The sequence below is a fragment of the Trichechus manatus genome, unplaced genomic scaffold (genome assembly GCF_000243295.1).
Source record: "Trichechus manatus latirostris isolate Lorelei unplaced genomic scaffold, TriManLat1.0 scaffold00073, whole genome shotgun sequence".
Classification (NCBI taxonomy): Eukaryota; Metazoa; Chordata; class Mammalia; order Sirenia; family Trichechidae; genus Trichechus; species Trichechus manatus.
Window position 1 is genome coordinate 13,497,370 of NW_004444009.1, and position 26,367 is coordinate 13,523,736.

Sequence of the window (26,367 nt, forward strand, 5' to 3'; positions counted from 1 at the left end):
AGTCTTCCGGTGTATGGGTGGTTGCGCCGCTTTCCTCCGAAGTCTGAGGATACGCCTTCTCCAGAACCAGCTGTCGCCACCCTTTCGGCATTGAACCCTGCAGAGTTGCTCCGGGGCAACTCCCGCCCAACACTCTCTCGCTCTAGTTTCTCGCCCCCTTGAGGCCTTCGGCCTTACACAACCCTCTTTTCTGGTTGTGCTTTCCCCTCCCACCCCCTCTAAAATGTCCAATAATCTACAGAGGGTCTTCCTGAAACCCGCAGAGGAAAATAAAGGCAACGCCTCGCATTGGTAAGTACCGGTTTCGAATCTCCCTCCACACGCCCGCCCTTGGCCCCGTCTCTTAGCTGGATGTCGAGTCAGCCGTCGTTTCCTGTTCTGCAATGCAGATGAGTTTGACCTGGCAGGGTGTGCCACTCAGCGGGAAGTGCTCGTCAGTTCGGCACTTAAAGAGTCATTTGAGCGCGTTCCTCTTGGAAACGTAAAACCTCCTCAGAGCCTGACGCGTTCAGCCGCTGCCCTGGCTCCGCAGGAATCCAGCGTCTCAAGTTTTATAGGCCTACAGAGTAGATCTCCACGGGGGAGAGAAACCAACATGGCCGACGCTTCTGTGCGACCAAAACCTTCTGGAAGATTCTTGCGCATACGTAGGAAAAATACACAGCAGTCGGCGCGGATTAGCAAGTGCAGCCCTGATGGTGCTGAACCTTCAGTGAAAATAATCATAGTTTAATAGAGTTAGTGAGGAAGAAAGTAAGGATATATTTTTGTGTAATTGCTAAGAGTATATGAATTTAGAAATGGAAACATTGCTGTAAAACAAGGGAATAGAACGTTTTCTTTAAAAATATTAGCTTTATATGAAGAGAGGAAAGTAAAAATAGAGAAATTATTTTGTGAAATCAATGCTTTGAAATAGCATATTTGAAGCAGGTGTGATTAGAGTACCATTTGTAATTAGAAGTCTGTGTAGAGGAAATACATATTTGACATGGAGAGTCCAGTATTTACTAGAAAGGCATTTATTTGTAAATTTAGAAACTAGATTATCAGTAATTTAGTAGTTGGTTTTTTTAAAGTTTGTATTAATTAAACTGAGATGAAACGGGAACAAGATGTTAGCTAAGGTAGAATATTTGAAGTTAAATCTGCATAGTTTGTGGATGATGGTAAATGGTGAGAAAAAGATAATGAGTCTTCTGCAGAAGGGAAATTAAGATGCGAAATTCATAAAACGTTTTGTGTTTGAAGAAAATTGAAGCACCTGGGTTTAATCCTGGCTTTGCCACTTACAGTTTGTGAGCCCGTGGGTGAAGTACTTAAACCTTTCTGTGTCTCAATTTCCGGACTATAGTGATTTTAAAGATCGAAAATGAATATATGTAAAATATTTAGAGTAGGAAAACGCTAGAACACTATGTTATTATTACATTATAAAAGTAGAACTTTACTTTTGTACAAATTTTAATCCAGAAAGTAGATTTTCTTTAATTACATGTAGATGACAAAACCTAACTGTAATAAAGACATAAGTAATTGTTATTCTTTAAAAGCATGCATGGTATTATAGAGGGAAATGAGCACTAATGGTGGTGAGCTAAGGAGTCCTTGAGGAGCCCTGGTGGCGCAGTGGTTAAGCGCTCTGCTGCTAACCCAAAAAGTTGGTGGTTGGAACCCACACAGCGGCTCCTCAGGAGAAAAGATCTAGCGATCTGCTCCCTTAAAGATGACACTGTAGAAAACCCTATGGGGCGGTTCTACTCTGTAACATAGGGTGGCTGTTAATCGGAATTGACTCCACGGCACTCATCAACGACGAGTTCCTGGGTGGCACAAAGGGTTAAGCGCTCCACTACTAACCTAAAGGTTCGTGGTCAGATCTACCCAGAGGCACCTCGAAATACAGGTCGGGTGATCAGCTTCTGAAAGGTCACAGCCTGGCAGACTATGGAGCAGTTCTGCTTTGCACACATGGGTCGCCATGAGTCGGAATTGACTCTGGCAAGTGACAACAACAACAGCGGTGAGCTAAAACAATATTGAAGAACCGCCAAGAAAGATCCATTGTATATTGAATCATAAAAAGTTCTAGCTTTGTTTGTTTATTTGGTGGTAGAACTTGGAGATAGGAGGCTGAAGTAGTGTCCTGTACAGATGTGCAAAAGTAGAATTATTTTTTTGACGTTTGTTTAATTTCTTCGACCTTCTTTTAATACCTGGATATTTGATAAAATCTGACTTACCCTGATTGTACATTTTTACAATGCATTCTTTTTCTATATCAGGTAAAGAGTAAGAACTTTATATTTTTATTTATTGTTTAACTTTTTTATCCAGTTTCTAATCCTTTTGACTATATGTGGGATTTTAAAAAGCGTTATAACTCAAATTGTGTTTTGGTTACATTTGTAAGTATTTTCTAGTTCATTTACTTGATTTATACATTATTGTTTTCATAATCTTTGAATGTATTTATTTTTCATTACTACCTTCAAATCACTGAGGTTTTACACCACCTATGTGGGACATTTATGAAATAGCTTTCTGAAGATATTGGACATTTACTTTGGTTATTGAGTGCATATTTGATGCCATTCTATTTTGTAACTGTCTACGTGGTATCCAAATATAATTTTGTAAATAATAATGGTTAATGTTAGCTCTTTAGTTTATTGGAAATTTAGTTTTTTTTCTTATTTTTCAGATAATGTTTTTGATGGTATGAAGTTATTTTATCATAAACTTAAAAATGATTATGATTTTCTTATAATCTATAGCTATTGGAATTTTCTTGAGTCACTTCTTTCTGTTGGTAAAGAGTTTTCAGAACTGATATAAAATATTCATTGTTTAAAGTGTCTAATCAGGACATAAAATGTAAATTTAATCTTAATAGTACAAAGGAAAAATCTGGAAGATATTTGTGATAGTATACATTTAGTTTATCTGAATTTGGACTTTGTTATCAAATAACAAAACAGGAATTACAGTGGTATAGTGGAAAGAAGGTAGGGTTTGGAGTTACAGAGACCTGGGTTCATATTTTAGTTGCACCACTTACTAGCGGTGTTGTTCAGAAATTTGGTTAAAAAACATTCATTGAGTGCCTAGTACGTGATAGACTATAATAGCTGGGGAGGCAACACTAAAGAATAGGACATGATCCATGCCCGTGAAAAACTTCATAGTCTAGGAGGTGGGGAGAGAGATGATATAATAAATTTTATAACATTATACGGAGGGTGCTATGAGGGCATAGAGGAAGGCAGTTGCAGGAAAGATACCTGGAGCAGCTGAGTTGGGAAGCATACTAGCTATCCAGTTAAAGACGAATGCAAGGATATGGCCAGGTAGAGGCAACCCGTAAGTAAAGCCCAGAGGTGTAAAGTAGTATGATTTATTGTTAGCATAAATTGCTCAATTCTAAACTACAAGCAGGATAAATAGCTCTTGAGGGTTTGGTTAGTCCTGCTAAAGAGATTGTTGTTGCGTGCCATTGAGTCGATTCCAACTCAGTAATTCTATAGGGCAGAGTAGAACTGCCCCCATAGGGTTTCCAAGGCTGTAAATCTTTACTGAAGCAGACTACCACATCTTTCTCCCATGGAGCTACTGGAGGGTTTGAACCGCTGATACTTCATTAGCAGCTGAGCACTTAACCACTGCACTACCAGGGCTCCTCACTAAAGAGATTAGACTTCATGTGCACTACCAGGGCTCCTCACTAAAGAGATTAGACTTCATGTATTGTAGTTCAGAGGCTTTTAAGAAACGAACTGACATGGTTTAGATGTGCATTTTAGATAACTGATGGCATTGTGGATTTGAGGGTGAGGGGCCAGGCATATGAGAATGCTATTTCTGTTATCCTTTCAGAGATTCTGAGAACCTGAACTAGCTGATGGAGGATAGGGGTTAGATTCACAGACACAGAGGGGAAAAGAGGTGACCTTGTTAGTAAGTTGGCACTGAAAGATGAGGAACAAAGGTGTATCAGTTATGATGTCAGTTTTCTGGGTAGATATGGGTAAATTAACTGAGATGGGAACACATCAGAAAAGCAGTTAGGGAGATAATTTGAATCTGAAACTCAGAGGCAGAATCAGAACTGAAAATAGAGACTTGGGAGTTACCAGCTTGTTGTATGCCATAGAGTAGATTCCAACTCATAGAGACCCTATAGGACAGAGTAGAACTGCCCCCATAAGGTTTCCTAGGCTGTAAATCTTTACAGGAGCAGATGGTCTTTTCTCCCATAGAGTGGTGAGTTCAAACCACCGACCTGTCAGTTAGCCAGAGAGTGATGGGTTCAAGCCACTGACCTTTTGGTTAGCAGCCGAGTGCTTAACAATTGTGCCACCATGGCTCCTCTGCCAGCTTAGAGGTATTGTAATAAAAGTTTTTGATAATGCATCCTACAGTAATAAGAATTAGGATATCGTGTAATTGGCAGTTGGCTGCTATCCTTCCTTAACCCTTTGTTCTCAAATGGGGAGCTAAAATTATGCTTAGCTCGGGGCCTGGTGTGGTTAGAAAGATAGTGCTTCATTGTCAGTTCAGTTTATATTCAGTTGTATGCAATAGAAGTTTTGTTATCTTTATTTTTGTGATTTGTATAAGTTTGTGTGTGTGTGTGTGTGTGTGTAGGAAAGAGACAGACACACTATCCCATGTGTGTCAGAGTAGAACTGTGCTGCATAGGGTTTCAGTGGCTGATTTTTTGGAAGTAGATTGCCAGGCCTTTCTCCCAAGTCACCTCTGGATGGATTTGAACCTTCCCCCTTTCAGTTAGAAGCCAAGTGTATTAACCATTTGCACCACCCAGGGTTCAGAAAGGTTAAGTAAATTTTCCAAAGTTAATCAGCTAGTAGTTGGAAGAGTCAGGATTAGAAGAAGCTCATCTTTCTAGTATATTCTTTTCTTTTTTAAAGTCTTAAAAGCATTATTTTTCTGATGCAGTTTCTTTGCTCAAACATCAGCTTGTTTAAAACAATTAACATGTTGATGATTTTTCTTTTTAAATGACCAAACCAGAGCATGAGATGCAGAATCTAGTTTTGACATTAAGTAGGGGGATATGATCTTTAAGAAAACAGAATCTTTTATAGGATCTTAGTTACTTAATCTCTTAAATGGAAGGTCCTTCTAGTTCAAAAAAATGTATATTGATTGAAGAAGTATGAATTTCACCTTCATTTATCACTTCTTCCTTAGCATTCTGCATTTCAGTTTAATTTTTAGAGCTCATTCCATTTTGTTGCAGCAAGTCATAGGTTTTTTTTTTCTTTTTTAATAGCTGGTAGGATTCAATTCAGTTTACATTTATTGAGTGTCTGCAATGTGCTAGTTACTCCATTAAGTGCAGATGAAATAGACATGAATAGGTTAACCTACCCTTAAGGAACTGATGGTCTGGTAGATTATGTGAATTTCTAACTGATACATTAAACTGGAAAAAGCTGTATTTTTCTCCCCTTTTTAGAGAGAAAGTCAAGAAAGAGAAGAGAGGAAAATCTAATGATGCGATTTGAGAATAGTTTGTGCAATATTCATAAAAAAAATTTTTTTTGATAAAGCAGAAATATAGAGGCTCATATAATGAAGTATAGGCAGCTGAGTGCCACAAACGGTTAAGTGCTCGGCTACTAGCTAAAAGGTTGGCAGTTCTAACCCACCCAGACGCAACTCAGAAGACAGGTCAGGCAGTCTGCTTCCGAAAGGGCATAGCCTTGAAAACCCGATGGAGCAGTGGGGTCGTCATGAGTTGGAATCAGCTCGATGGCAATTAACTGCAGCAACAATAATGAAATATGTTAAGTATCAAAAGTCTGTGTCAGTTGTTCAAATACCATGTCAATTAAAATGTTACTTAAGATTTAATGAGTGTGCTCGCCCCTAAACAGATAAAGGCATAAGTTCTGCTCTGCTGGAGCTTCTAATCTTCTACTGACAGGTGAAGTATATAAATAAACTAAATAAGCATTAAGAAAGACAAGAAAACATAAGTGTACGTATTGGAAAGCTGGTTAGGGAGGAGTTTCACGATGGACGGGTAATTAGCTAGCAGTGTCATTTGCAACAGAGAGCACCTAGGGGATGAGATAAAGACACATTTAATTGTGAGGACATATATTTGGTAGTCTTTGAAATAAGGTTTTAGTAGAATAATGGGGAAAAAAATAGACTGCTGAAGAGAGTGGGTTTCAAGAAAACTTTCTGGCATATCAGTCCCTAATCTTTGTTTCTTACCACCATCCACCAGCTTCCTGTCTCTGAAAACTTGGCACCTACCTCTCAATCTTCTCCCCAATCCTGCATAACTTCAGCATCTATATAGATAACCTATTTGTCACCCTGGTCTTTCAGTACAAAGATCTTTTTCTCCAGTGATCTTATTTTCCATTCTATCTCAGCCAACTTGTTGTTAGTTGCCATTGAGTCGTTCTGACTCATACAGACCTTATGTACAACAGAACAAAACACTGCTGCGTCCTGCGCCATCCTCACAATTGTGTTTATGTTTGAGCCCATTATTGCAGCTACTGTGTCAGTCAGTCTCATTGAGAGTCTTCCTCTTTTTCACTGACCCTCTGCTGTGTATGATGTCCTTCTGCAGGGACTGGTCCCTCCTGATAACATGTCCAAAGTACTTGAGAGAAAGTCTCACCATCCTTGCTTCTAAGGAGCATTCTGACTGTACTTCTTCTGAGACAGATTTGTTCGTTCTTCTGGCAGTCCATGGTGTATTTGACACCATAATTCAAAGGCATCAGTTCTTCGGTCTTATTCATTGTCCAGCTTTTGCATGCATATGAGGCAAATGAAAATACCATGGCTTGGGTCAAGCGTGCCTTAATCCTCAAGGTGACATCTTTGCTTTTTAACACTTTAAAGAGATCCTTTGCTGCACATTGGCCCAATGCAACGCGTCGTTTGATTTCTTGACTGCTGCTTCCATGGGCGTTGATTGTGGATCCAAGTAAAATGAAATCCTTGACAACTTCAACCTTTTCTCCATTTATCATGGTGGTGTTTATTGGTACAGTGGTGAGGATTTTTGTTTTCTTTATGTTGAGGTGCAATCCATACTGAAGGCTATGGTCTTTGATCTTCATCAGTAAGTGCTTCAAGTCCTCTTCACTTTCATCAAGCACGGTTGTCTCATCTGCATATCTCAGGTTGTTAATGAGTATTCCTCAAATCCTGATGCCATGTTCTTCTTCATATACATATAGTCCACTTTCTCAGATTATTTGCTCAGCATACAGATTGAATAAGTATGGTGAAAGGATACAACCCTGATGCACACCTTTCTTGATTTTAAACCATTCAGTTATCCCCTTGTTCTGTTCAAACAACTGCCTCTTGTTCTATGTACAGGTTCTACATGAGCACAATTACCGTATTTTTACACAAATAATGTGTGCCTTCTACAACTTCTCCCTCCCCCCACAGGAGATTTTCATAAGTGCTGCTATGCTAATATTTTTACACGTTGCTGTAAAAAACTTAGCATAACATGTTTATGAAAATACCTTGAGAGGGGAGGTAGCAGTTGGCAGACAAATGTAGAAGGTGCTTGTTATTTGTGTAAAAGTACGGTAACTACAGGGTCGGATTATCCAGTGAATGAGGTAAATGTGCTTAGGGCATCAATAAAATAGGGGCATCAGTTGTCCAAAGCAAAGACGTATAGATGCCAAGCAGAAAGGACACAAGGAAAAGTGAGCGCTGAAGTGGAAGGGAACTGGCAAGGCACTAAATGAAATTGATACCATCTTATAAATTTTGTGTACGATAACAATTATATTTTCCTTTTCATTTCGAACTGATGGGGTATAACCTCACATTCAGTTCTCTCTTGTTAACCAGTAAGAACGTGCTAATGGCACTATAATCACATGACTCATGACATATCTGGTGCTGCACAGAGCGAACCAAAATGTGTCTTCATATTGAGCATACCCTTGTATTTTTATCATGCTCTTTGTGATCACTCTTGCCCCTGTTGGGTATCAGCACTTGTCCAGTGAATTGTGAAGATGCAGTATCAGAGGACAGAAAGTGAGTGCGCAAGTTTTTAAGTGTTACTTCAAGATGAAAAACACTCATGGAGACCTGGGAGGGGCTCACCAACAAACATTGTATGACAAACGAATGAAATTATCTCTGATTGCTTTCTAAGTACTGTTTCTTTTGACTAGCTCAGACCTGAAGAATAAAATTACATGTTCCAAATCAAATTTTTTACTTACTAATTTTCAAATATAAATTTTGTGTTAACATCCAAATTCGAATGTATATTTTATTTTATAAATTTTACTTGTTTTAAAATTTTGTTTTCGGTTATTCAAATTTATTTACTGTGGTAGAACCAAATTTAAAAAGTGACATAATTTTATATCCAGGTAAAATGAAATGACAGCAACTAAGTGGAGTGCAAAAATAAAAGCTAGCAGAAGATAAAAGGATTTGTGAATCCCTAAAGACAGTTTCGAAATTTAACGTCCTTTTTAAAACATAATGAATCAGAAGAGACTTCTTCCGTTGAATGCTCAAGTTTAATGAGTGCAAAATTGTTGTGCTAGTACCGCTAGTGCTGAAATACAAATACAGCAATGTGATACAAATATAGCAGAAATTTGTTCCAAATTCTGCATCCTTTCCTTGCTGTAGTAAAAAAAAAAAAAGCAATAATGCTGTAGAAAGTGAAACTATTTTAGAGTCTGAAATTGTTGCATCTGCAGACTCCATAAATAACAGAAATACAAATCCTGCTTTGTGGAATAATTTTTTTTCTAATGATGTAAATTATTGGATCAAGAGAGGGACAAGTGATTGTCAACATCACAGTGAACCATTTGAAACTTCATGTCAGAAACTTCTGGATGGTAAACAGTCAAGGTTCTGTAGTCAGAATATTTGTCTAGGGTGCAAAGCTAATGGTGAAAATTTTAAGAGGGAGTTGCTACTGTATTCTCTATCAGTTGTCTCTGTATGTTGTTTCATTTGCAAACTATTCAGTCCTAAATCATTTAATTCTTAATTTGCTATGGATGGATTTAGTAATTGGTACAACTCAAATATGATCGATAAATATGAAAACAGTTTAATTCACAGAGATTGTATGTTGTCATACAAACTAAAGATGCGGTTTTGGTTTAATTCATGAACTGGGAACACAAATTAATGAAGAATGTCAGTACTGTTTCTGTCATAACAATCTCTGAATGTGGACTGTCTTTTCAAGGAATAAATGAAGTGTTTGGGTCCCCACAAAATGGAAATTTTGGGTGTTTACTTGAAATTGTTTCTCAGTTTGATCCATTTTTAGCAGGTCATATCTCAAAATTTTTGGTAACACAAGGGCAACCCATCGTGTATGTCTAAAACAACATGTTAAGAATTAATATACTTAATAAGTGGTAAAGTTCAATCAGCTGTTTTCAGTGGAATAAACATAGCTTGATATTTCAGTTTGTAGATTCCACTCTTGATCTTTCTCATACAGATCAGCTAAGTATTGTTTTAAGATATGTTATCTCCAGCAGATGGAAAACCTCTTGAGTGATTTATCACATTTACCAGCTTAAAAAGCCAGATCGGTAAAAAAAATTGCAAATCAGGTACTTCACTCTTTATGTGAAGTTTGCAAAATTGATTTTTCTAAGTGCAGAGACCAGTCCTATGACAATGCTGCCAGTATGTCAGGGCATTATAAAAGCATGCCACAGAAAATTTTAGAACGTAATGAATATGTCATTTTCATACCATGTACTGCACATTGACTTAATCTTGTAGGATGTAGCACAGTATATTGTTGTCCAGAAGCAGTTGATTAAACTGTTCAGTTACTTGTACACATTTTTTGCCACCACTACTCACTGATGGGCGGTTCTTAAAACATATTTAGGCAATGATCGAGTATTAAAATGTCTTTCTAATTAATACATGTTGTAAAGCACATGCTGTAGCAACAAGTGCACAGTCAGATTCTAGATGCCTTAGAAAATACTGGTGAAGACCAGATACAAAAAGGAGATACCAAAAGAAGCTGAAAACATTGCCAACAAAGTCTAAACACTAGAGTATGTATTTATATTGGTTATGTGGAATAACGTAGCAGTTTCATCAAACGAGTCAAGCTCTCCAAGATTCAGAAGTAAATTTAAAGACACGCACAGATCTCTACCAGTCATTAACAGAGTATTTACATAATTTAAGAGGAGATTTTGAAAATTTTTGAAAACAACAGAACACATACTGCCAAATACTGATTATCAGGCAGGTCACCGTCACAGAAACATTAGAAAGAAACAAGTAAATGACAGAAGTGCTCCAGAAGTATCATTGAGTGCCATAGATCAATTTCACATAACCACATACTACACCATTATTGACACAGTTGAATCTTCCGTGAAAAGAAGGGCGAAAGTGTATGAAGCTCTTTCAGATCGATTTTCCCTCTTAGTGTGGATATATCTGATGAAGAATGCATGAAGGCATCCAAGAAGACTTATCCTGATGCTTTAATACAAACCTTTTACAGAGAAGTGCAACAATTTCATTACATGAGAACTAAGTTTACAGATTTAGAAAAGACAATTTTATTCATGTACGTATAATAGAAGACAAAACACAATGTGTATTTCCTAATGTTGAAATTACACGTATTTCTAACTCTAATGATCACAAACTGCACAACAGAATGCTCATTTTCATCCCTAGAGAGACTGACAAACCCTCAGTGTACAACAGTGATTCAAGAAAGACTTGATTCAGTATCCTTTTTATGGATATAGATATTGTACGGCAGCTTAAGTGTGATGAAATCATTGAAGAATTTGGAAGAGCAAAGAATAGAAGTGTTTTTAATTATAACATGTTAGAGATGAGAGTTCTATCTAAAAATAAAATAAGTTGTAGTATTTGTTTTCTGATCATTAAATTTTCTTTTATGACATCTTTTCATTTATAATTATAGCATTACATACAAAACAAGCATCAAAATTGAAGTATCAGCCATTTAAAGCAAAATTGGTTAAAGTCAATTTTTCATTGTGGGAGATGAGTAGAATTTTGCATTGATTGTTGAAACAAGTTCACGGCTGTATTTGTTGTAGAATATGTGGAATATTCTTTTTGTAGAGAATGTAGTATATAGTAAAAATCTTAATACCCCACATCCACTAAAAGTTTTATAATCCAGTTCATCTCATTCCACTAAAATGACATAAGCCACTTTTTCGTTCAGTTGCTAATGCTATACGAAAACCCAAACCCGTAGCCGTCGAGTCGATTCTGATTCATGGTGACCCTATAGGACAGAGTAGAACTGCCCCATAGGGTTTCCAGGGAGAGGGTGGTGGATTCAAACTGCCGATCTTTGGTTAACAGCTGAGCTCTTAACCACTGTTCTACCAAAAAGAAGTTACATTATGGATGGCTGAGACACACAGGCACACACATATGTATACCAAAACCAACCAAACCTGTTGCCGTCGAGTCGATTCTGACTCTGCAGCCCTATAGGACAGAATAGAACTGCCCCATGGAGTTTCCAGGGAGTGCCTGGTAGATTTGAACTACTGACCTTTTGGTTAGCAGATGTAGTTCTTAAGCACTACGCCGCCAGAGTATCCACATATACGTATGGATATATATATATAACTGACATTCTGTTTGAATGCATAAGTAAGCAGAGGAGGGGGCACCACAGATTACCAGTGTTAGGGGCCTCACATGCCTTAATCCAGCCCTGGGTAAGTGTTCTGGAATTCCCATTCTTCGCAGTGTTATACATAATTTGTTATGATCCACACAGTCGAATGCTTTTGCATAGTCAGTAAAACACAGGTCTTTGTAGTATTCCCTGCTTTAGCCAAGATCCATCTGATTTCAGCAGTGACAGCCTTCATTCCACGTCCTTTTCTGAATCTGGTTTAAATTTCTGGCAGTTCTCTGTCAATGTATTGCTGCAACCATTTTGAATTATCTTCAGCATACTTTGACTTGAATGTGGTATTAACAATAATTTCTGCATTCCGTTGGAGCCTGTTTCTTTGGAATGGGCACAAATAAGATCTCTTCAGTTGGTGGTCAGGTAGCTGTCTTCCAAATATCTTGGCGTACACTAGTGAGCAACTCCAGTGTTACATCCATTTGTTGAAATATCTTAATTGGTATTCTGTTAATTCCTGGAGCCTCGTTTTTCGCTAATGCCTTCAGTGCAGCTTGGACTTCTTTCAGTACCATCGGTTCTTGATAGTATGCTACCTGCTGAAAGGGTTGAACGTCAACCAGTTCTTTTTGGTAGAGTGACTGTGTGTTCCTTCCATCTTCTTTTGATGCTTCGTGCGTCATTCAACATTATAATACTTTGTCTTCTCGAGCCTTCCCCTGGATGTCTTCTGTTCAGCTCTTTTACGTGATCATTTCTTCCTTTCGTTTTAGCTACTCTACGTTAAAGAACAAGTTTCAGAGTCTCTTCTGACATCCATTTTGGTCTTTTCTTTTTTTCCTGTCTTTTTGATGACCTTTTGCTTTCTTCATGTGTTATGTCCTTGATGTCATCCCACAGCTTGTCTGGTCTTTGATCATTAGTGTTCAGTGTGTCAAATCTATTCTTGAGATGGTCTGTAAATTCAAGTGGGATATACCCAAGGTCATTGGCTTTCGTGTACTTGTTTTAATTTTCTTCAGTTTCAGCTTGAACTTGCATATAAACAGTTGATAGGTCAGTTCCACAGTCAGCCCCTGTCCCTGTTCTGACTGAAAATATTGAGCTTCTTCATCGTCTCTTTCCACAGACATAGTCAATTTGATTCCTGTGTGTTCCACCCAGCAAGGTCCATGTGTATAGTCGCCATTTCTGTTGATGAAAAAAGATATTTCCAATGAATAAGTCATTGGTCTTGCAGAATTCTATCATGAGATCTCCCGCGTTGTTTCTACTACCAAGGCCATATTTTCCAAGTACCGATCTTCTTTGTTTCCGACTTTCACATTCCAATCACCAGTAATTATCAATGCATCTTGATTGCATGTTTGATCAATTTCAGACTGCAGAAGTTGGTAAAAATCTTCAATTTCTTCATCTTTGGTGTTAGTATTGGTATGTAAATTTGAATAATAGTTGTATTAACTCTTCTTGCTTATAGGCATATAAATTATCACTGACAGCGTTATATTTCAGGATAGATCTTCAAATGTTCTTTTTTTTAATTGTATTTTAGGTGAAGATTTACAGAGCAAACAAGTTTCTCATTAAACAATATGAATATTGTTTTGTGACATTCGTTGCCAACACCACGACATGTCACTGCTCTCCCTTTCTTGACATTGGGTTCCACATAACTACATTACTAGCTTTCCTGTCCACCCCTGCCTTCTCATTCTTGCTCCTGGGCTGGTGTGCCCATTTAGTCTCGTTTTGTTTTATGGGCCTGTCTGATCTTTGGCTGAAGGGTGAACCTCAAGAGTGACTTCATTACTGAGCTATGAGGGTGTCCGGGGGCCATACTCTTGGGGTTTCTCTAGTCTCAGGCCAGTAAGTCTGGTCTTTTGTTTTGTGTTAGAATTTTGTTCTCCTTTTTTCTCCAGCTCTGTCTGAGACCCTCTGTTGCGATCCCTGTCAGAGCAATCGATGGTGGTAGCTGGGCACCATCTAGTTGTACTGGACTCATTCTGATGGAGGCTATGGTAGTTGTGGTCCATTAGTCCTTTGGAGTACTCTTTCCCCTGTGTCTTTGGTTTTCTTGCTTCAGATGGGGTGAGAGCAGTGGAGTATCTTAAATGGCCGCTTACAAGCTTTTGAGACCCCAGTTGCTACTCAACCAAAATAGATTGAAATGTTCTTTTTGACAATGAATGCGACACCTTTCCTCTTGAATTTGTCATTCTTGGCATAGTAGACCATATGATTGTGATTCAGAATGGTCAATACCAGTCCATTTCAGCTCACTGATGCCTAGGATATTGATCTTCAAGCGTTCCATTTTTTTTTTTGACAATTTCCAGTTTTCCTTGATTCATACTTCGTACATTCCATGTTCGGATTATTAATGGATGTTTGCAGCTGTTTCTTCTCATTTTGAGTCCTTCCACATCAACAAATGAAGGTTCCGAAAGCTTTACTCCATTCATGTCATTAAGGTTGACTCTACTTTGAGGAGGCAGCTTTTCCCCAGTCATATTTTGAGTGCCTTCCAACCTGAGGGGTTCGTCTTCTGGCACTTCATTAGACAATATCCCGCTGCTATCCATAAGGCTTTCACCAGCTGATTTTTTCAGAAGTAAATTGCCAGGTCCTTCTTCCCAGTCTTAGTCCCGAAGCTTTGCTGAAACCTGTCCACCATGGGTGACCCTGCTGGTGTTTGAAATGTTGGTGACATGGCTTCCAGCATCACAGCAACACCAAGCCACCACAATATGACAAACTGACAGACGAATGGTGACCTTGTTATCGGATGAAATTGGTGCATCCTGCTTTGTAAACACCACTTCCTATATTTCTGAATTACTTGTTTAAGTATTCCCACCATGACTGTTCTTTAACTTTACCAAGCCTTCCAGTGCAATAATCCCTTTTTTTCTCCCTATACTTTGGCCGTTAATGTGTTACTGTTTCCCTCTCATCTAGCGTAGATTGTTTCATCATTTTAATAACTTTCGTCAACACCCTAAACTCCTTTGCTTCTCTTTGATTTTTGTTTCACCCTTCTGAAGCCACCCAAACCCTGGATGAACTCATCTGTCTGCTCTCTCTTTGCCTATACCTAGTGAGACAAAATCTCACAAGAGCATAGGTTGGTATCACTATAAATTCATAATTACTGCCTATTTCCCTTGACCATTAACACTGCCTTGCGACCCTATTGTTTTCTGTGGTCACCTTATTCTTTCACAAAGACCGTTCAGAACTTCTTGGTTCTTCTCAGATCTCTCCCTTGTTTTTGTTCTTAGCAGATGATGTCATGTCCTTTTTCATAGAGAAAATAAAAGCTATTCTATAAGAATTGCCTTAACCTTTTGACACCAAAGCCATGCACCTACCTGTAAATGCACCCATCCTCTCCAGTTCCAGTGGAAGGATATGTTTCTCCAGCAGTCTCCAAAGTCCATTCCTTCCACTTGTCTTCTAGATTTTACTTGGATCCACAGTCAACGCCCATGGTAGCAGCAGTCAAGAAATCAAATGATCTATTGCATTGGGCAGATCTACTGCAAAAGATCTCTTTAAAGTGTTGAAAAGCAAAGATGTCACTTTGAGGATTAAGGTCCACCTGACCCAAGCCATATTTCCAGTTGCCTCATATTCATGCAAAAGCTGAACAATGAATAGAAGACCAAAAAAGAATGCCTTTGAATTATGATGTTGGTGAAGAATATTGAATATATCATGGACTGCCAGAAGAACAAACAAGTCTGTCTTGGAAGAAGTACAGGCAGAGTGCTCCTTGGAAGCGAGGATGATGGGACTTCATTTCACGTACTTTGGACATGTTATCAGGAGGGACCAGTCCCTGCAGAAGGGCATCATGCTTGGTAAGGTAGAAGGTCAGCAAAAAAGAGGAAGACCCTCGACAAGACGGATTGACACAGTGGCAGCAGCAATGGGCTCAAACATAACGATGATTGTGAGAATGGCGTAGGACTGGGCAGTGTTTCGTTCTGTTGTTCACAGAGTCACTATGAGTCAAAACCAACTCAATGGCACCTAATTACAACATCTTCTAGATCCCATTTCCTTCCTCCTCAGACCTTACACTATTGATTATTCTTCTTTCTTATTATCAGTCTCTTCCTCTTGACCAGTTCACGTAAGCATTTATATATGATGTGGTCCATCCAACCTTAAAAAAAGAGAATAAGAAAGATCCTTTCTGAGGCCCCATTTCCTCCTCCAACTCCTTGCTAGTCTTTGTCTTCCTCTTTACAGTCAGTTCATAAGAAAGTTGTCTGTATATAACTGAATAATTGAAATGTTTTAGGCAGGGAAGTGACATAAGACCAGATCTAGTGTGCTGAATGAATTGAAAGGGAGAGGATATGACTGAAGCCAAGAAGACTAGTTACAAAGCTGCTGTAGCAGTCTAAGCCAGAGGTATGTTTACCTGGACTAGAGTGGTGACAGTTTATTTGGAAAGAATTTAACAGGTTAAGGGAAATTTAAGAGATAATAGCAATAGAATTTTGTGATGGATTGATATATAGAGGGCAAGAAAACAGGAATTACTTGCTCTAACTTAGGCATCTAAGATAGATGGTCGTGCCATTTATTTAGCAAAGAAAAAAACCTGGAGGAGAAGGAATAGGGGGAGGGGAGCAGAGATCTTCTGGTCATTTGAGTTTTAGGTGTCCTTGAGATTCTAAATGGAAGTATAAAGAGGAAAGTTGGGTATATAAGCCTGAATCTCAAAGGAGGTACAGATACAAATATTGGGATTGTTGATATGTAAGTGGTAATTGAAGTCATGCAAAGAAAAGAAGTAATCTGGGGAAAGAATACAGAATAGAAAGAGAAGTTTGGCCCAAGCTTTGGTGAACTCCAACATTTGAAGGTTGATTCAAGTAGGATGAGTTAGCAAAGAATACTGAGGAGTCACGATAGAGGTAGGAGAACGACATATCTTGGAATCCTTGGGAAGAGAATATTTTAAGAAGAGAAGCAAGCATTTTATATTTATGCAAATACATCATTGAAGTCATTTAGTTATAATTGCCTATGCACATGTCCATGTGTCCACTAGTTTGAATTATTTTAGGCGTTGTGGGTTGACCTAGCTTGGGAGCCAGCAAACTTTTTTGTAAAGGGCCAGATAGTAAATATTTTAGGCTCTGTGGGTCATCTAATCTCTGCTGCAACTACTCAGTTCTGCCATTGTAGCTCAAAAGCAGCCATAAGTAGTATGTGAAAAATGAGTTTGACTGTGTTCCAATAAAACTTTATTTATGAACAATGAAATTTGAATTTCATATAATTTTCATATGTCACAAAATATTATTATTTTGATTTTTTTCCAGTAATTTAAAATACAAGAACCATTCTGAGCTTGTGGGTTGCACAAAAACAGGCAACAAGCCAGATTGGCCCACAGACTATAGTCACTTTCCCAAACTGAACCTGCTGCCTGACCATAACTCAGTACATTTTTGTTAATGAGTTAATGCTGACTAAGTTCTGACCCCAGTTCATATGTGCTTTTTTGGTGGTGAGGGAGTAGTGAAGGTGGAGTTTCCTTGAGTCCTGAGAGCAAGAATTCATACTTTTGTTTGGGTTCATGCTTCTGTTTAGAGATTAAATCTTAGTTTATGAAAATTCAGTGTAACATTTTGAAGCACTATCAAGTGGCCACAAAACTGATTTAAATTTTTGTAAAGATATAATGATGTTATTTCTGTTTGCAGAAGGATAAAACTGAATTTCAGTACTTCTAGGATGCATGGCATTTTTAGCATTGATTTTTATTAATTCATGAAGGTTTTAAAAACACCTGTAGGTATTAAAACATACTTTTATACTGTTGAGAATGCTGATTTTTTTTTTTTTGCCCTTGAGTTTTTCATCTTCATTTGATTCTAGTTATGTAAGACCAGTACTGGTCCAATAAGCCTATGGACTCTACACTCAGGTTACTCAGAGTGTAACATGAGAGACAGATTAAGATGTTGCAACCTGTGATATGTAGCAAAGGAAATTAACGGATGTAATATGGATAATTACAAAGGAGGGGAAGGGGTTGTTAAGGTGGTCCGAAAAGATATCTCTTGGAAAGTATCATTTATGCTGAGAATTGAGCCATGTGAAGAGTTGGGTGGAGGAGGAGTATCTAGCTAGAGAGATAGCGTGTGTAATGACCCTGAGTCCCATGAGACCTTGGTATTTCCCAGGAACTGAAAGGAGTTTTAGTATAAATAAAGTGTCCGCATTTAAGTAATTACCAAATAATTGATTTTTACAAACAAGGATTAGTATATATTGGCTTTTCTTAAAAGCAGACAATTTGTACTAAGAAGTAGCTCGTAAGTACTAAGATCAGAATTGGCTAGGTAAAAAATATTTCATTGACTTCCAGTCTCTTCTGCATTCATCGAAAACTAACCATTTATCTGAATTGTGGTGCGTTGTGTGTATGGATTGATAGGCAATTGGAATTAATATAAGTAATGGCCATGTGAGCCCCAAACCTCACATGTGCTGAAACAATAATGAAACAAGAAAATGGTTCCTACGTGAGTAACTTAGTTTAGCCTACAATACAAAAATGTGGCACACTAAGGATCACTGTAAGAGATATCTTAAGCAACAGAATGGTTGACAGTATAATTTGTGAGTCATTATCTCTGGGAAAAAGAACAGATTAGGGACCCCCCCCCCAAAAAAAAATGGAGTGAAGGAGATAGAATAAGTACAAACCTGTTGCTGTTGAGTCCATTCTGACTCATAGAGAACCTGTAGGGCAGAGTAGAACTGCCCCATAGGGAGAGTTAAGTATAAGTGGAGGTTAAATGAGAATTCAAGGAAGAGGGGAACGGAAGGATGCTAACAGTTTTAAGAGGAGCCTGTTGTAGCACACGTAACTTTTTGCAGGATAACATCTTAGAAGAGTCTACTTTTAGTTTTAGGAATAAATGTTAGTATCTCATTCCCATTGCCTAATCATGTCATAAGATCTAAATCAAAGCTGATTATATCTTTGTCTCTTCTATTTCAAAATCTTTTACGGTATTTTGGTTTGAAAACTCAAAATGAGAAATTATATAATTTATTATATTTTATTATAAATTTTTACATTTAAAATAATATTTGCAAGTTTTTTTTTTTAAAATAAAATGTATATACCATGTAGTATGTTGTTTTATTTACTCATAATGTTCTTTTAAGTGTTTCAGGCTGCATGTACCAAGTAGTTCAGACGATTGGCTCGGATGGAAAAAATCTTCTGCAGTTACTTCCAATTCCTAATTCCTCTGGAAATCTTATACCACTAGTTCAATCTTCAGTCATGTCTGATGCTTTGAAAGGGAATACAGGAAGCCCAGTTCATGTTACTTTTCAGACTCAGATTTCCAGCTCTTCCACAAGTGCATCAGTTCAGCTGCCTGTTTTTCAGCCAGCCAGTTCTACAAACTACTTTCTTACAAGAACAGTAGATGCATCAGAAAAAGTTAGAGTTACTTCTGTGGGAACTAAAAATTTTACCTCATCAGTTTCTAAAGTTCAGAGTCATGGTGTGAAAATTGATGGACTCACCATGCAAACATTTGCTGTTCCTCCCTCAACACAAAATGATTCATCTTATATTTTAGTAAATACTCAGAGTCTTCCAATGACTGTGAAGTCTCCAGTTTTGCCTTCTGGGCATCATTTACAGATTCCAGCCCATGCTGAAGTGAAATCTGTACCAGCGTCATCGTTGCCTCCTTCAGTTCAGCAAAAGATACTTGCAGCTGCAGCCACAAGTACCTCAGGAACAGTTGAGGCCTCCCAAATACCAACTGTAATTTATGTATCTCCTGTAAAAACAGTGAAAAATGTAGTTACCAAGAACTTTCAAAACATTTACCCAAAACCTGTAACAGAAATAGCAAATCCAGTGATACTAAGTACCACACAAATTCCAATGAATGTTGCTACAGAGACAAAAAGTGGTCAACATTCTCAAGCTGCTCCAGTGAAATGGATTTTTCAAGAAACCCTCCAGCCTTGTACTCCATCACTTGTTCCTGTTAAGTCTTCAAATAATGTGGCTTCAAAGATTTTAAAAACGTTTGTAGATAGGAAAAATTTGGGAGACAACACTGTAAATATGCCACCATTGAGTACCATCAGTCCTAGTGGGACGCAGTCCAAAAGTATACCTATTAAAGATAATGCTTTGGTTATGTTTAATGGGAAAGTCTATCTGTTGGCTAAAAAGGGGTCAGATGTTTTGCCGTCACAAATTGACCAACAGAATTCTATTTCTCCTGATATTCTGCCAAGAAAAGACACATCACAGATAGTGAGTTCAAGTCCAGTCACAGACATATCTAGAGAGGTTGTAAATATTGTCTTGGCAAAAAGTAAATCTTCCCAGATGGAGACAAAATCACTTTCAAATATCCAAGTTGCTTCCATGGCCAGTCTAAGGGCAGAGAAGAATAAAAAGGTGGAGCAACCATCTCTTTCTACACTAAACCCACATAATATGAACCAAACCATTAACTGCTTAAAACCATATAAGACTTTATTCACAAAGCCAGTCTTTCCAGATGGATTTAGTACAGGACAGAATACCCCCAGAAAAGGAAATATCATCCAGAGCATAGAGAAAATAAATTCCTCTATTGATGCAACAACTGTTCCTTCACAACAGGGTGTTTTCAGAGACCAAGAACCAAAGGTAATTTTACCATGTTAGGGTATTCTTTTTATGTATCTATATAGAAAAATGTTTTTTATTCTCAAAGTTATCTGAGATACCTCGTTCTTCCCGCCACACCCCATGCCATCACACACATACCATACACACATGAACACACATGAATGCTTGAGTAAAAGCTTTCAATTGAGGAAATGTTTGAGAAAGTATATAATTAGGAGCTTTCAAGCAATATCTTTCTCTTGAATCATTTGTAATGCCAAATCTTTTAAAACAAAAAAATAACAGAGTAACCAGATTTAGAAAAGTTGGGGAATGTTAATATGTATTTAAAGCTTAGTAAAATTGTGTGTGTGTGTATGTATATGTATGTATACATACATTTAAAAAAACAGTTGCCATTGAGTAGATTCTGACTCATGGTGACCCTACATGTGTCAAGAATACAACTGTGCTTCATAAGGTTTTCACTGGCTGCCCCCTGACCCCCTGCCCCGGAAGTAGATTGCTAGGCCTTTTTCCAAGGCACCTCTGGGCATACTCGAACCTCCAACCTTTCGATTAGCAGCCTAGTGTGTTAACCATTTACACCACCCAGGTACTCTGTGCAAACATACATATACATGTATATTTAATAGCTTAGTTTTAGTATATGAAGAGATCAGTGTTATGCATACAGGAGAGCTGTTTTGTTTTTTTTCCTTTTGGGGGGAGGGGAGATAGTGATTTTTTTTTTTTTTTTTTTTGGTAGAAAGGTTTGAAAGAGGGCTAGGACTAGTCAAATCAGTGCCTCTAAGTCATTTGTGGAAATAAGATTTTATCACATCTTTGATAAGGTTCTTTTTTTTTTTTTTAAGTAGACAAGTTTCCTTCATTTTGTACTCTTGACTTCTCATCCAGTTACCCAACATACCCACATAATTACCTTTTTGTTCTATTTAAGATTTGTGTGTCTATGCTCACTAAATATTTGTATTCACCTTTTCCTTGCTTATGTAATGGTCTGTTTAATAATGTCAGCATTTCTCCCCTTGAGTAAAAAGTTCATTGAACTCCAGAGATGCAAGGAGGGAACTACTAATTGCTATGTACAAGATTGATTTAAGGCATAAGACTTTTCAAGACGACTATAATTTCTAAATAATGTCACATAGATTATTTTTAACTTGTCATTAGTCTGTATTCTTATTTTAGTTGATTGAGAATTGACCACCTGTTACTTTTAAAGTACAAGAAATGAAAATAAATGAGAAGTTATAGGGGAACATTTTATGTTTTCACTCTGTTAAATTCAGTTTTTGGAGTGTAGATAGTAAGGCAAGGGTAATGCAACCCAACCGTTTAGTATTTTAAGATGTTTTATTTTGTGTAAGATGGGGTAATCACTTAGTTGCTGGTCTGATAAAATAGTTTGAGTAATTTGCAGTATTGTTTGTTTTCTTTCTTAATTTCAGATCCAGAATGAAATGGCATCGACATTAAAAAAAGATAAGAAAGAAAGAAATGATATGAAAGATACTCAAGAAGGGAGTAATAAGGCACTATGTCTGAAGAATGATGCTGAATTTAAAAAGATATTTGGCCTCACTAGAGATTTGAGAGTGTGCCTTACTCGAATTCCTGACCATCTGGACTCTGGAAAAAGTTTTGATGCCTTTACCAGTTTGGTGAAGGGTGATACTTACAAAAAGTCAGAGTTGATGGTGGAGAAGGAAGAGAGAAAACAGGTAATTTTACAGTGCCCTTTGTAGGTACTACAAAGATGTATGAATATATTAATTGTCTTGATTTGATTTTTTTCTAGTTTTGTTCGTTAATACAAATGATAGTTACCACCAAATTTGCACATATATGTATTATACCAAGTTTATAGACAGTGTTAAGAAGACCATTTATGTACAGGTAAAAATGCATTCTCAAAGATGTTGTTTTAACTGTTTTTATTTCATTTACTGGTTATTTGTTTCCATTATAAAATTATAATAAAATAGCCATAGTTTTTGAACTAGTTATCCTATTTTAAGATCTCTCTAAAGGAAATAATCAAGTGTAGGGAAAATTTAAGCATTCAGATGTTCATTGCAGCGTTACTCATAACGCAGACGTTTTAAGCAACCTACATGGGCAATGATGAAAAGAAACGCCCCTATAACTTTGCCTGCCGTCATCCTACTTATGAATATGTCATTATTATATCGTTTAATATACTGAACTTCAGATCAGAGACCAATCAGTTACTGATTCTTGAATGAACATTCTCCATATTAGTTGTATTTCTCAGACTTTATATTTTGCTGTAGGTCAGTACTGCTTCTAATACTTGATTTTAGCAGGAAAATGTTAAGCAATTTAATGTCAGTGAATATCAGTAAAATATTGTTATTCATTTTGGTAAGCATTTCTTTTCTGCTTTAATTGTCCCAAATACAAATTTTTAATTGAATTTAATTGCTAAATATTTACATCTACACTTTGTTGAATTTGAGAGCACACTATCTGTATGGCAGTAACATTTTGTTTTTCTTTTGGAATCCTACTCAACATTGCAACAGGGTTTTGATAAAAAAAGAAAAGCAAAAACCATTAAGAAGATGTATTATACAAAGAAGAGAAAAACGGAGAGTACTTGTAACACAGCTATAAATGGAGAAACCAATGTCACCAGTTCCCAACTCCTTAGCAATATTTTACCAACTTCAGAGGTATCACAGTATAACAGTCTCACAAGCCACAAGAAAACCAGAGAAGGAAAGAGAACTGAGGTAGACCATTGTATTCATGATAACCAGGAGAAAGGCACATTGAATTCAAATGCAACTTTTGAACAAAGTCATTCCTTTAATAAAAATTATTATACTGAAGACGTTTTCCCCATGACACCACCAGAGTTAGAAGAAACCATTCGAGATGAAAAAATAAGAAGACTTAAGCAGGTGCTGAGAGAGAAAGAAGCAGCTCTTGAAGAAATACGTAAGAAGATGCACCAAAAATAACAAAATGTAGCTAAACTTAAAGACTTCAGTGAATACCTGGTTTTTTCCGTATACTTTTGTACTAAGTTAATTATAGATGCATTCTGAAAATGTCTTTGAATATGCAATTTGTTTTTCATCACTGGATTGTAAAATTTTATTTAAAGGATACAGAAGAGATTGATTAACATATGACTTCTGTGAATAATCTACATGGGATATCTGAACCTTTGTCTTAGATGCCTTTTTTGGAAGGAAAAGATTTGTATTTTTCACTTATTTTAATTGGAATTCCCCAAGTTTGAATATTTTTGCTATTGTTGTTTGTATCTTTAATAGTTAAATTGCTCAGGTGTTTAACTCCAACAATAGATAATTATTGTGTAGTATTGACTTTCTGCAGTCCTAGAGAGAAAACCAGCTCTAAACTTAGCTTTGCCAATGGGCTTGTATATGTACTCACTTTGTCTCTTTACCCATAAAATGAAGATAGCTTCTACTCAACATATGTTGTAATTTTTAAAAAATTTAATGAAAGAAAATATATTACAGCAGCATTATTAAATATTCAGACATTCTTAAGAATGTTTTTTAACTTGCAGAGCAGTTTTATATAATCCAAAACAGGTTTCAGAATTCAGGCTATATGATGTAATGTTTTCTTAAGGTGATAGGTTATTATTCCTAGGCAGATACATCTCTCTCTTTTGTTGAACATGTACACACTTTACTTGGAATAAATGAAAAGTAGATCTGGTAAGGCATAACAGTTGGTGTCTATTCACCTGGAGCAACAGAGGAAGAAGGAGAGTCAGGAATAGGAAGAGAATATTGAATGTGTGGCTAGTTGCCTCCGCGAACAACTGCCTCCTTTGCCAGGAGACCAGAACAACTAGATGGTGCCTGGGTGCCATTACTGAACATTTTGATCAAAGATTCCATAGACGAATCCTGATCAAAAGGGGGGAAGTGCAGAACAAAATTTCAAATATTCATGGACTCTAGACTTTATGGAGCCATGGAGGGTGGATGGATTCTTGAATCTTTTGCCCTGAGATAATCTTTAAACCTTAAACCAAAAATATCCCCTAAAGTCATCAGTTTGATCGCATATAGACAAACAGCAACTTGAAAGATTAGATAGGAACCTTAGGGGACAGCAAGTTTATGTTACGGGGGAGGAACAACTCAAAAGGGGGATGAGAATTGTTGCACAACTTGAAGAATGTAATCAATGTCAGTAAGTTGTACATGTAGAAAGTGTTGAATTGGTGTATGTTTTACTGTGTATATTCTCAACAACAAAATAAAATTTAAGGAAAAAAATCTGGACAATGGCCACATTTATCACTTTTTTAAAAATCTGTAGTTTCTCTTAATAGAAGACATTTTTCTGTTTGGTTAATTTTTTATTTGGGAGGGTTTGGGAGCGATGTGTGGTAGAGATTAAAAAGGAGAAAGGGGACTGTTCCCGTAAGTGGCCTGAGGTCATCTCACAAAATGGCTCGCTACTCACTTGACCCAGAAGACCCCTCAAAATCATGCAGATCAAGAGGTTCAAATCTTTGGGTCCATTTTAAGAACACCCGTGAAACTGCCCAGGCCATCAAGGGTATGCATATAGAAAAAGCCACCAAGTATCTGAAAAATGTCACTTTGCAGAAAGTGTGCCACTCCGATGTTACAATGGTGGAGTTGGTAGGTGTGCCCCGGCCAAACAGTGGTGTTGGACACAGGGTCGATGACCCAAAGAGTGCTGAATTTTTGCTGCACATCCTTAAAAACGCAGAGAGTAATGCCAAACTTAAGGATTTAGAAGTAGATTCTCTGGTCATTGAGCACATGCAGGTGAATAAAGCCCCCAAGATGTGCTGCCACATTTTACAGAGCTCATGGTGTAATAAACCCATACGTGAGCTCCCCTTGCCACGCTGAGATGATTCTTACTGAAAAGGAACAAATTGTTCCTAAACCAGAAGAGGAAGTTACACAGAAGGAAAAGATATCCCAGAAGAAACTCAAGGAACGAAAACTTAGGGCTCGGGAGTAAATTCGGCTTAAAATAAAATGCAACTAGAAGTATAAGAAGAAAAAAATAAAAGGAGAAGGGAAGATAAGGTTATGGAAAGCGATTAACAAATCTCTGGAAGTAAGAGATGGTTTTAGAGGTCAAAAAACCCTGAACATTGGCAGCAAAATGGGAAACAGTTAACCAGAAAATAGAGTGAAACAAAAGCAAACAACTAGATTCTCCTGTTTTCTTTTTTTTAAATAACAGCTTTATTGAGATAACTCATATACCATAAAATTCACCCTTTTAACGTGTACAATTCGGTGGTTTTTACTATATTCACAGAGTTGTGCAACCATCAACACTAATTTTAGAACATTTTCATCACTCCAGAAACAAACCTTAGACCCATTAGCAGTCACTCCCCGTTCTTCCCTCCATCCAGCCCTCTTGTTAAGTTGCCCTGGAGTTGATGTCCAACTTATGGCGACCCCATGTGTGTCACAGTAGAACTGTGCTCCATAGGGTTTTCAAGGTTGTGACCTTTCAGAATCAGATCACAAGATCTGTCTTCTGAGACACCTGTGTGTGGTTTGAACTGCCAAACTTTTGGCTAGTAGTGAAGTGATTAACTTGGCACCACCCAAAAAAACCAAACCCATTGCTATCGAGTTGACTTGTAGGACAGAGTAGCAATCCTACAGGACAGAGTACAACTGCACTACCCAGGAACTCCTAATGTACTTTCTCTGGATTTGCCTATCCTTGACATACAAGTGGAATCATACAAAACATTTTCTTTTATGACTGGCTTCTTTCACTTAGCATTAGTATTTTCAAAGTTCATGTTGTAGTATGCATTAGTACTTCATTGCTGAGTAATATTGCATTGTATGAATATTCCACATTTTGGTTATCCATTCGTCAGTTGATGGACATTTGAGTTATATTCACTTTTGGGCTATGAAGAGTAAAGCTACTATGAACATTCATGTAAAAGTTTTTGTGTGGACATACG

General features: G+C 37.4%; 1 protein-coding gene and 1 pseudogene across 3 annotated transcripts; both read left to right on the forward strand.

Moving 5' to 3' along the window:
- LRIF1 (ligand dependent nuclear receptor interacting factor 1) lies at positions 1–24,226 on the forward strand. Of its 3 annotated transcripts, none has more exons than XM_004380420.3 (4): positions 1–291; positions 18,887–20,387; positions 21,821–22,093; positions 22,919–24,226. In XM_004380420.3, the coding sequence occupies exons 1-4, from the start codon at positions 224–226 to the stop codon at positions 23,357–23,359; spliced, it is 2,283 nt and encodes a 760-aa protein (XP_004380477.2). In that variant the 5' UTR covers positions 1–223; the 3' UTR covers positions 23,360–24,226. The 3 variants fall into 3 exon arrangements, with proteins under 3 accessions (XP_004380477.2, XP_023590724.1, XP_023590723.1); XM_023734955.1 differs by lacking the exon at positions 1–291 and adding an exon at positions 14,178–14,491; XM_023734956.1 differs by lacking the exon at positions 18,887–20,387 and having other exon boundaries at positions 12–291.
- Positions 24,227–24,679: 453 nt separating this feature from the next.
- Positions 24,680–25,883, forward strand: LOC101356644 (60S ribosomal protein L17 pseudogene; annotated as a pseudogene).
- The last annotated feature ends 484 nt before the right edge of the window (positions 25,884–26,367 follow it).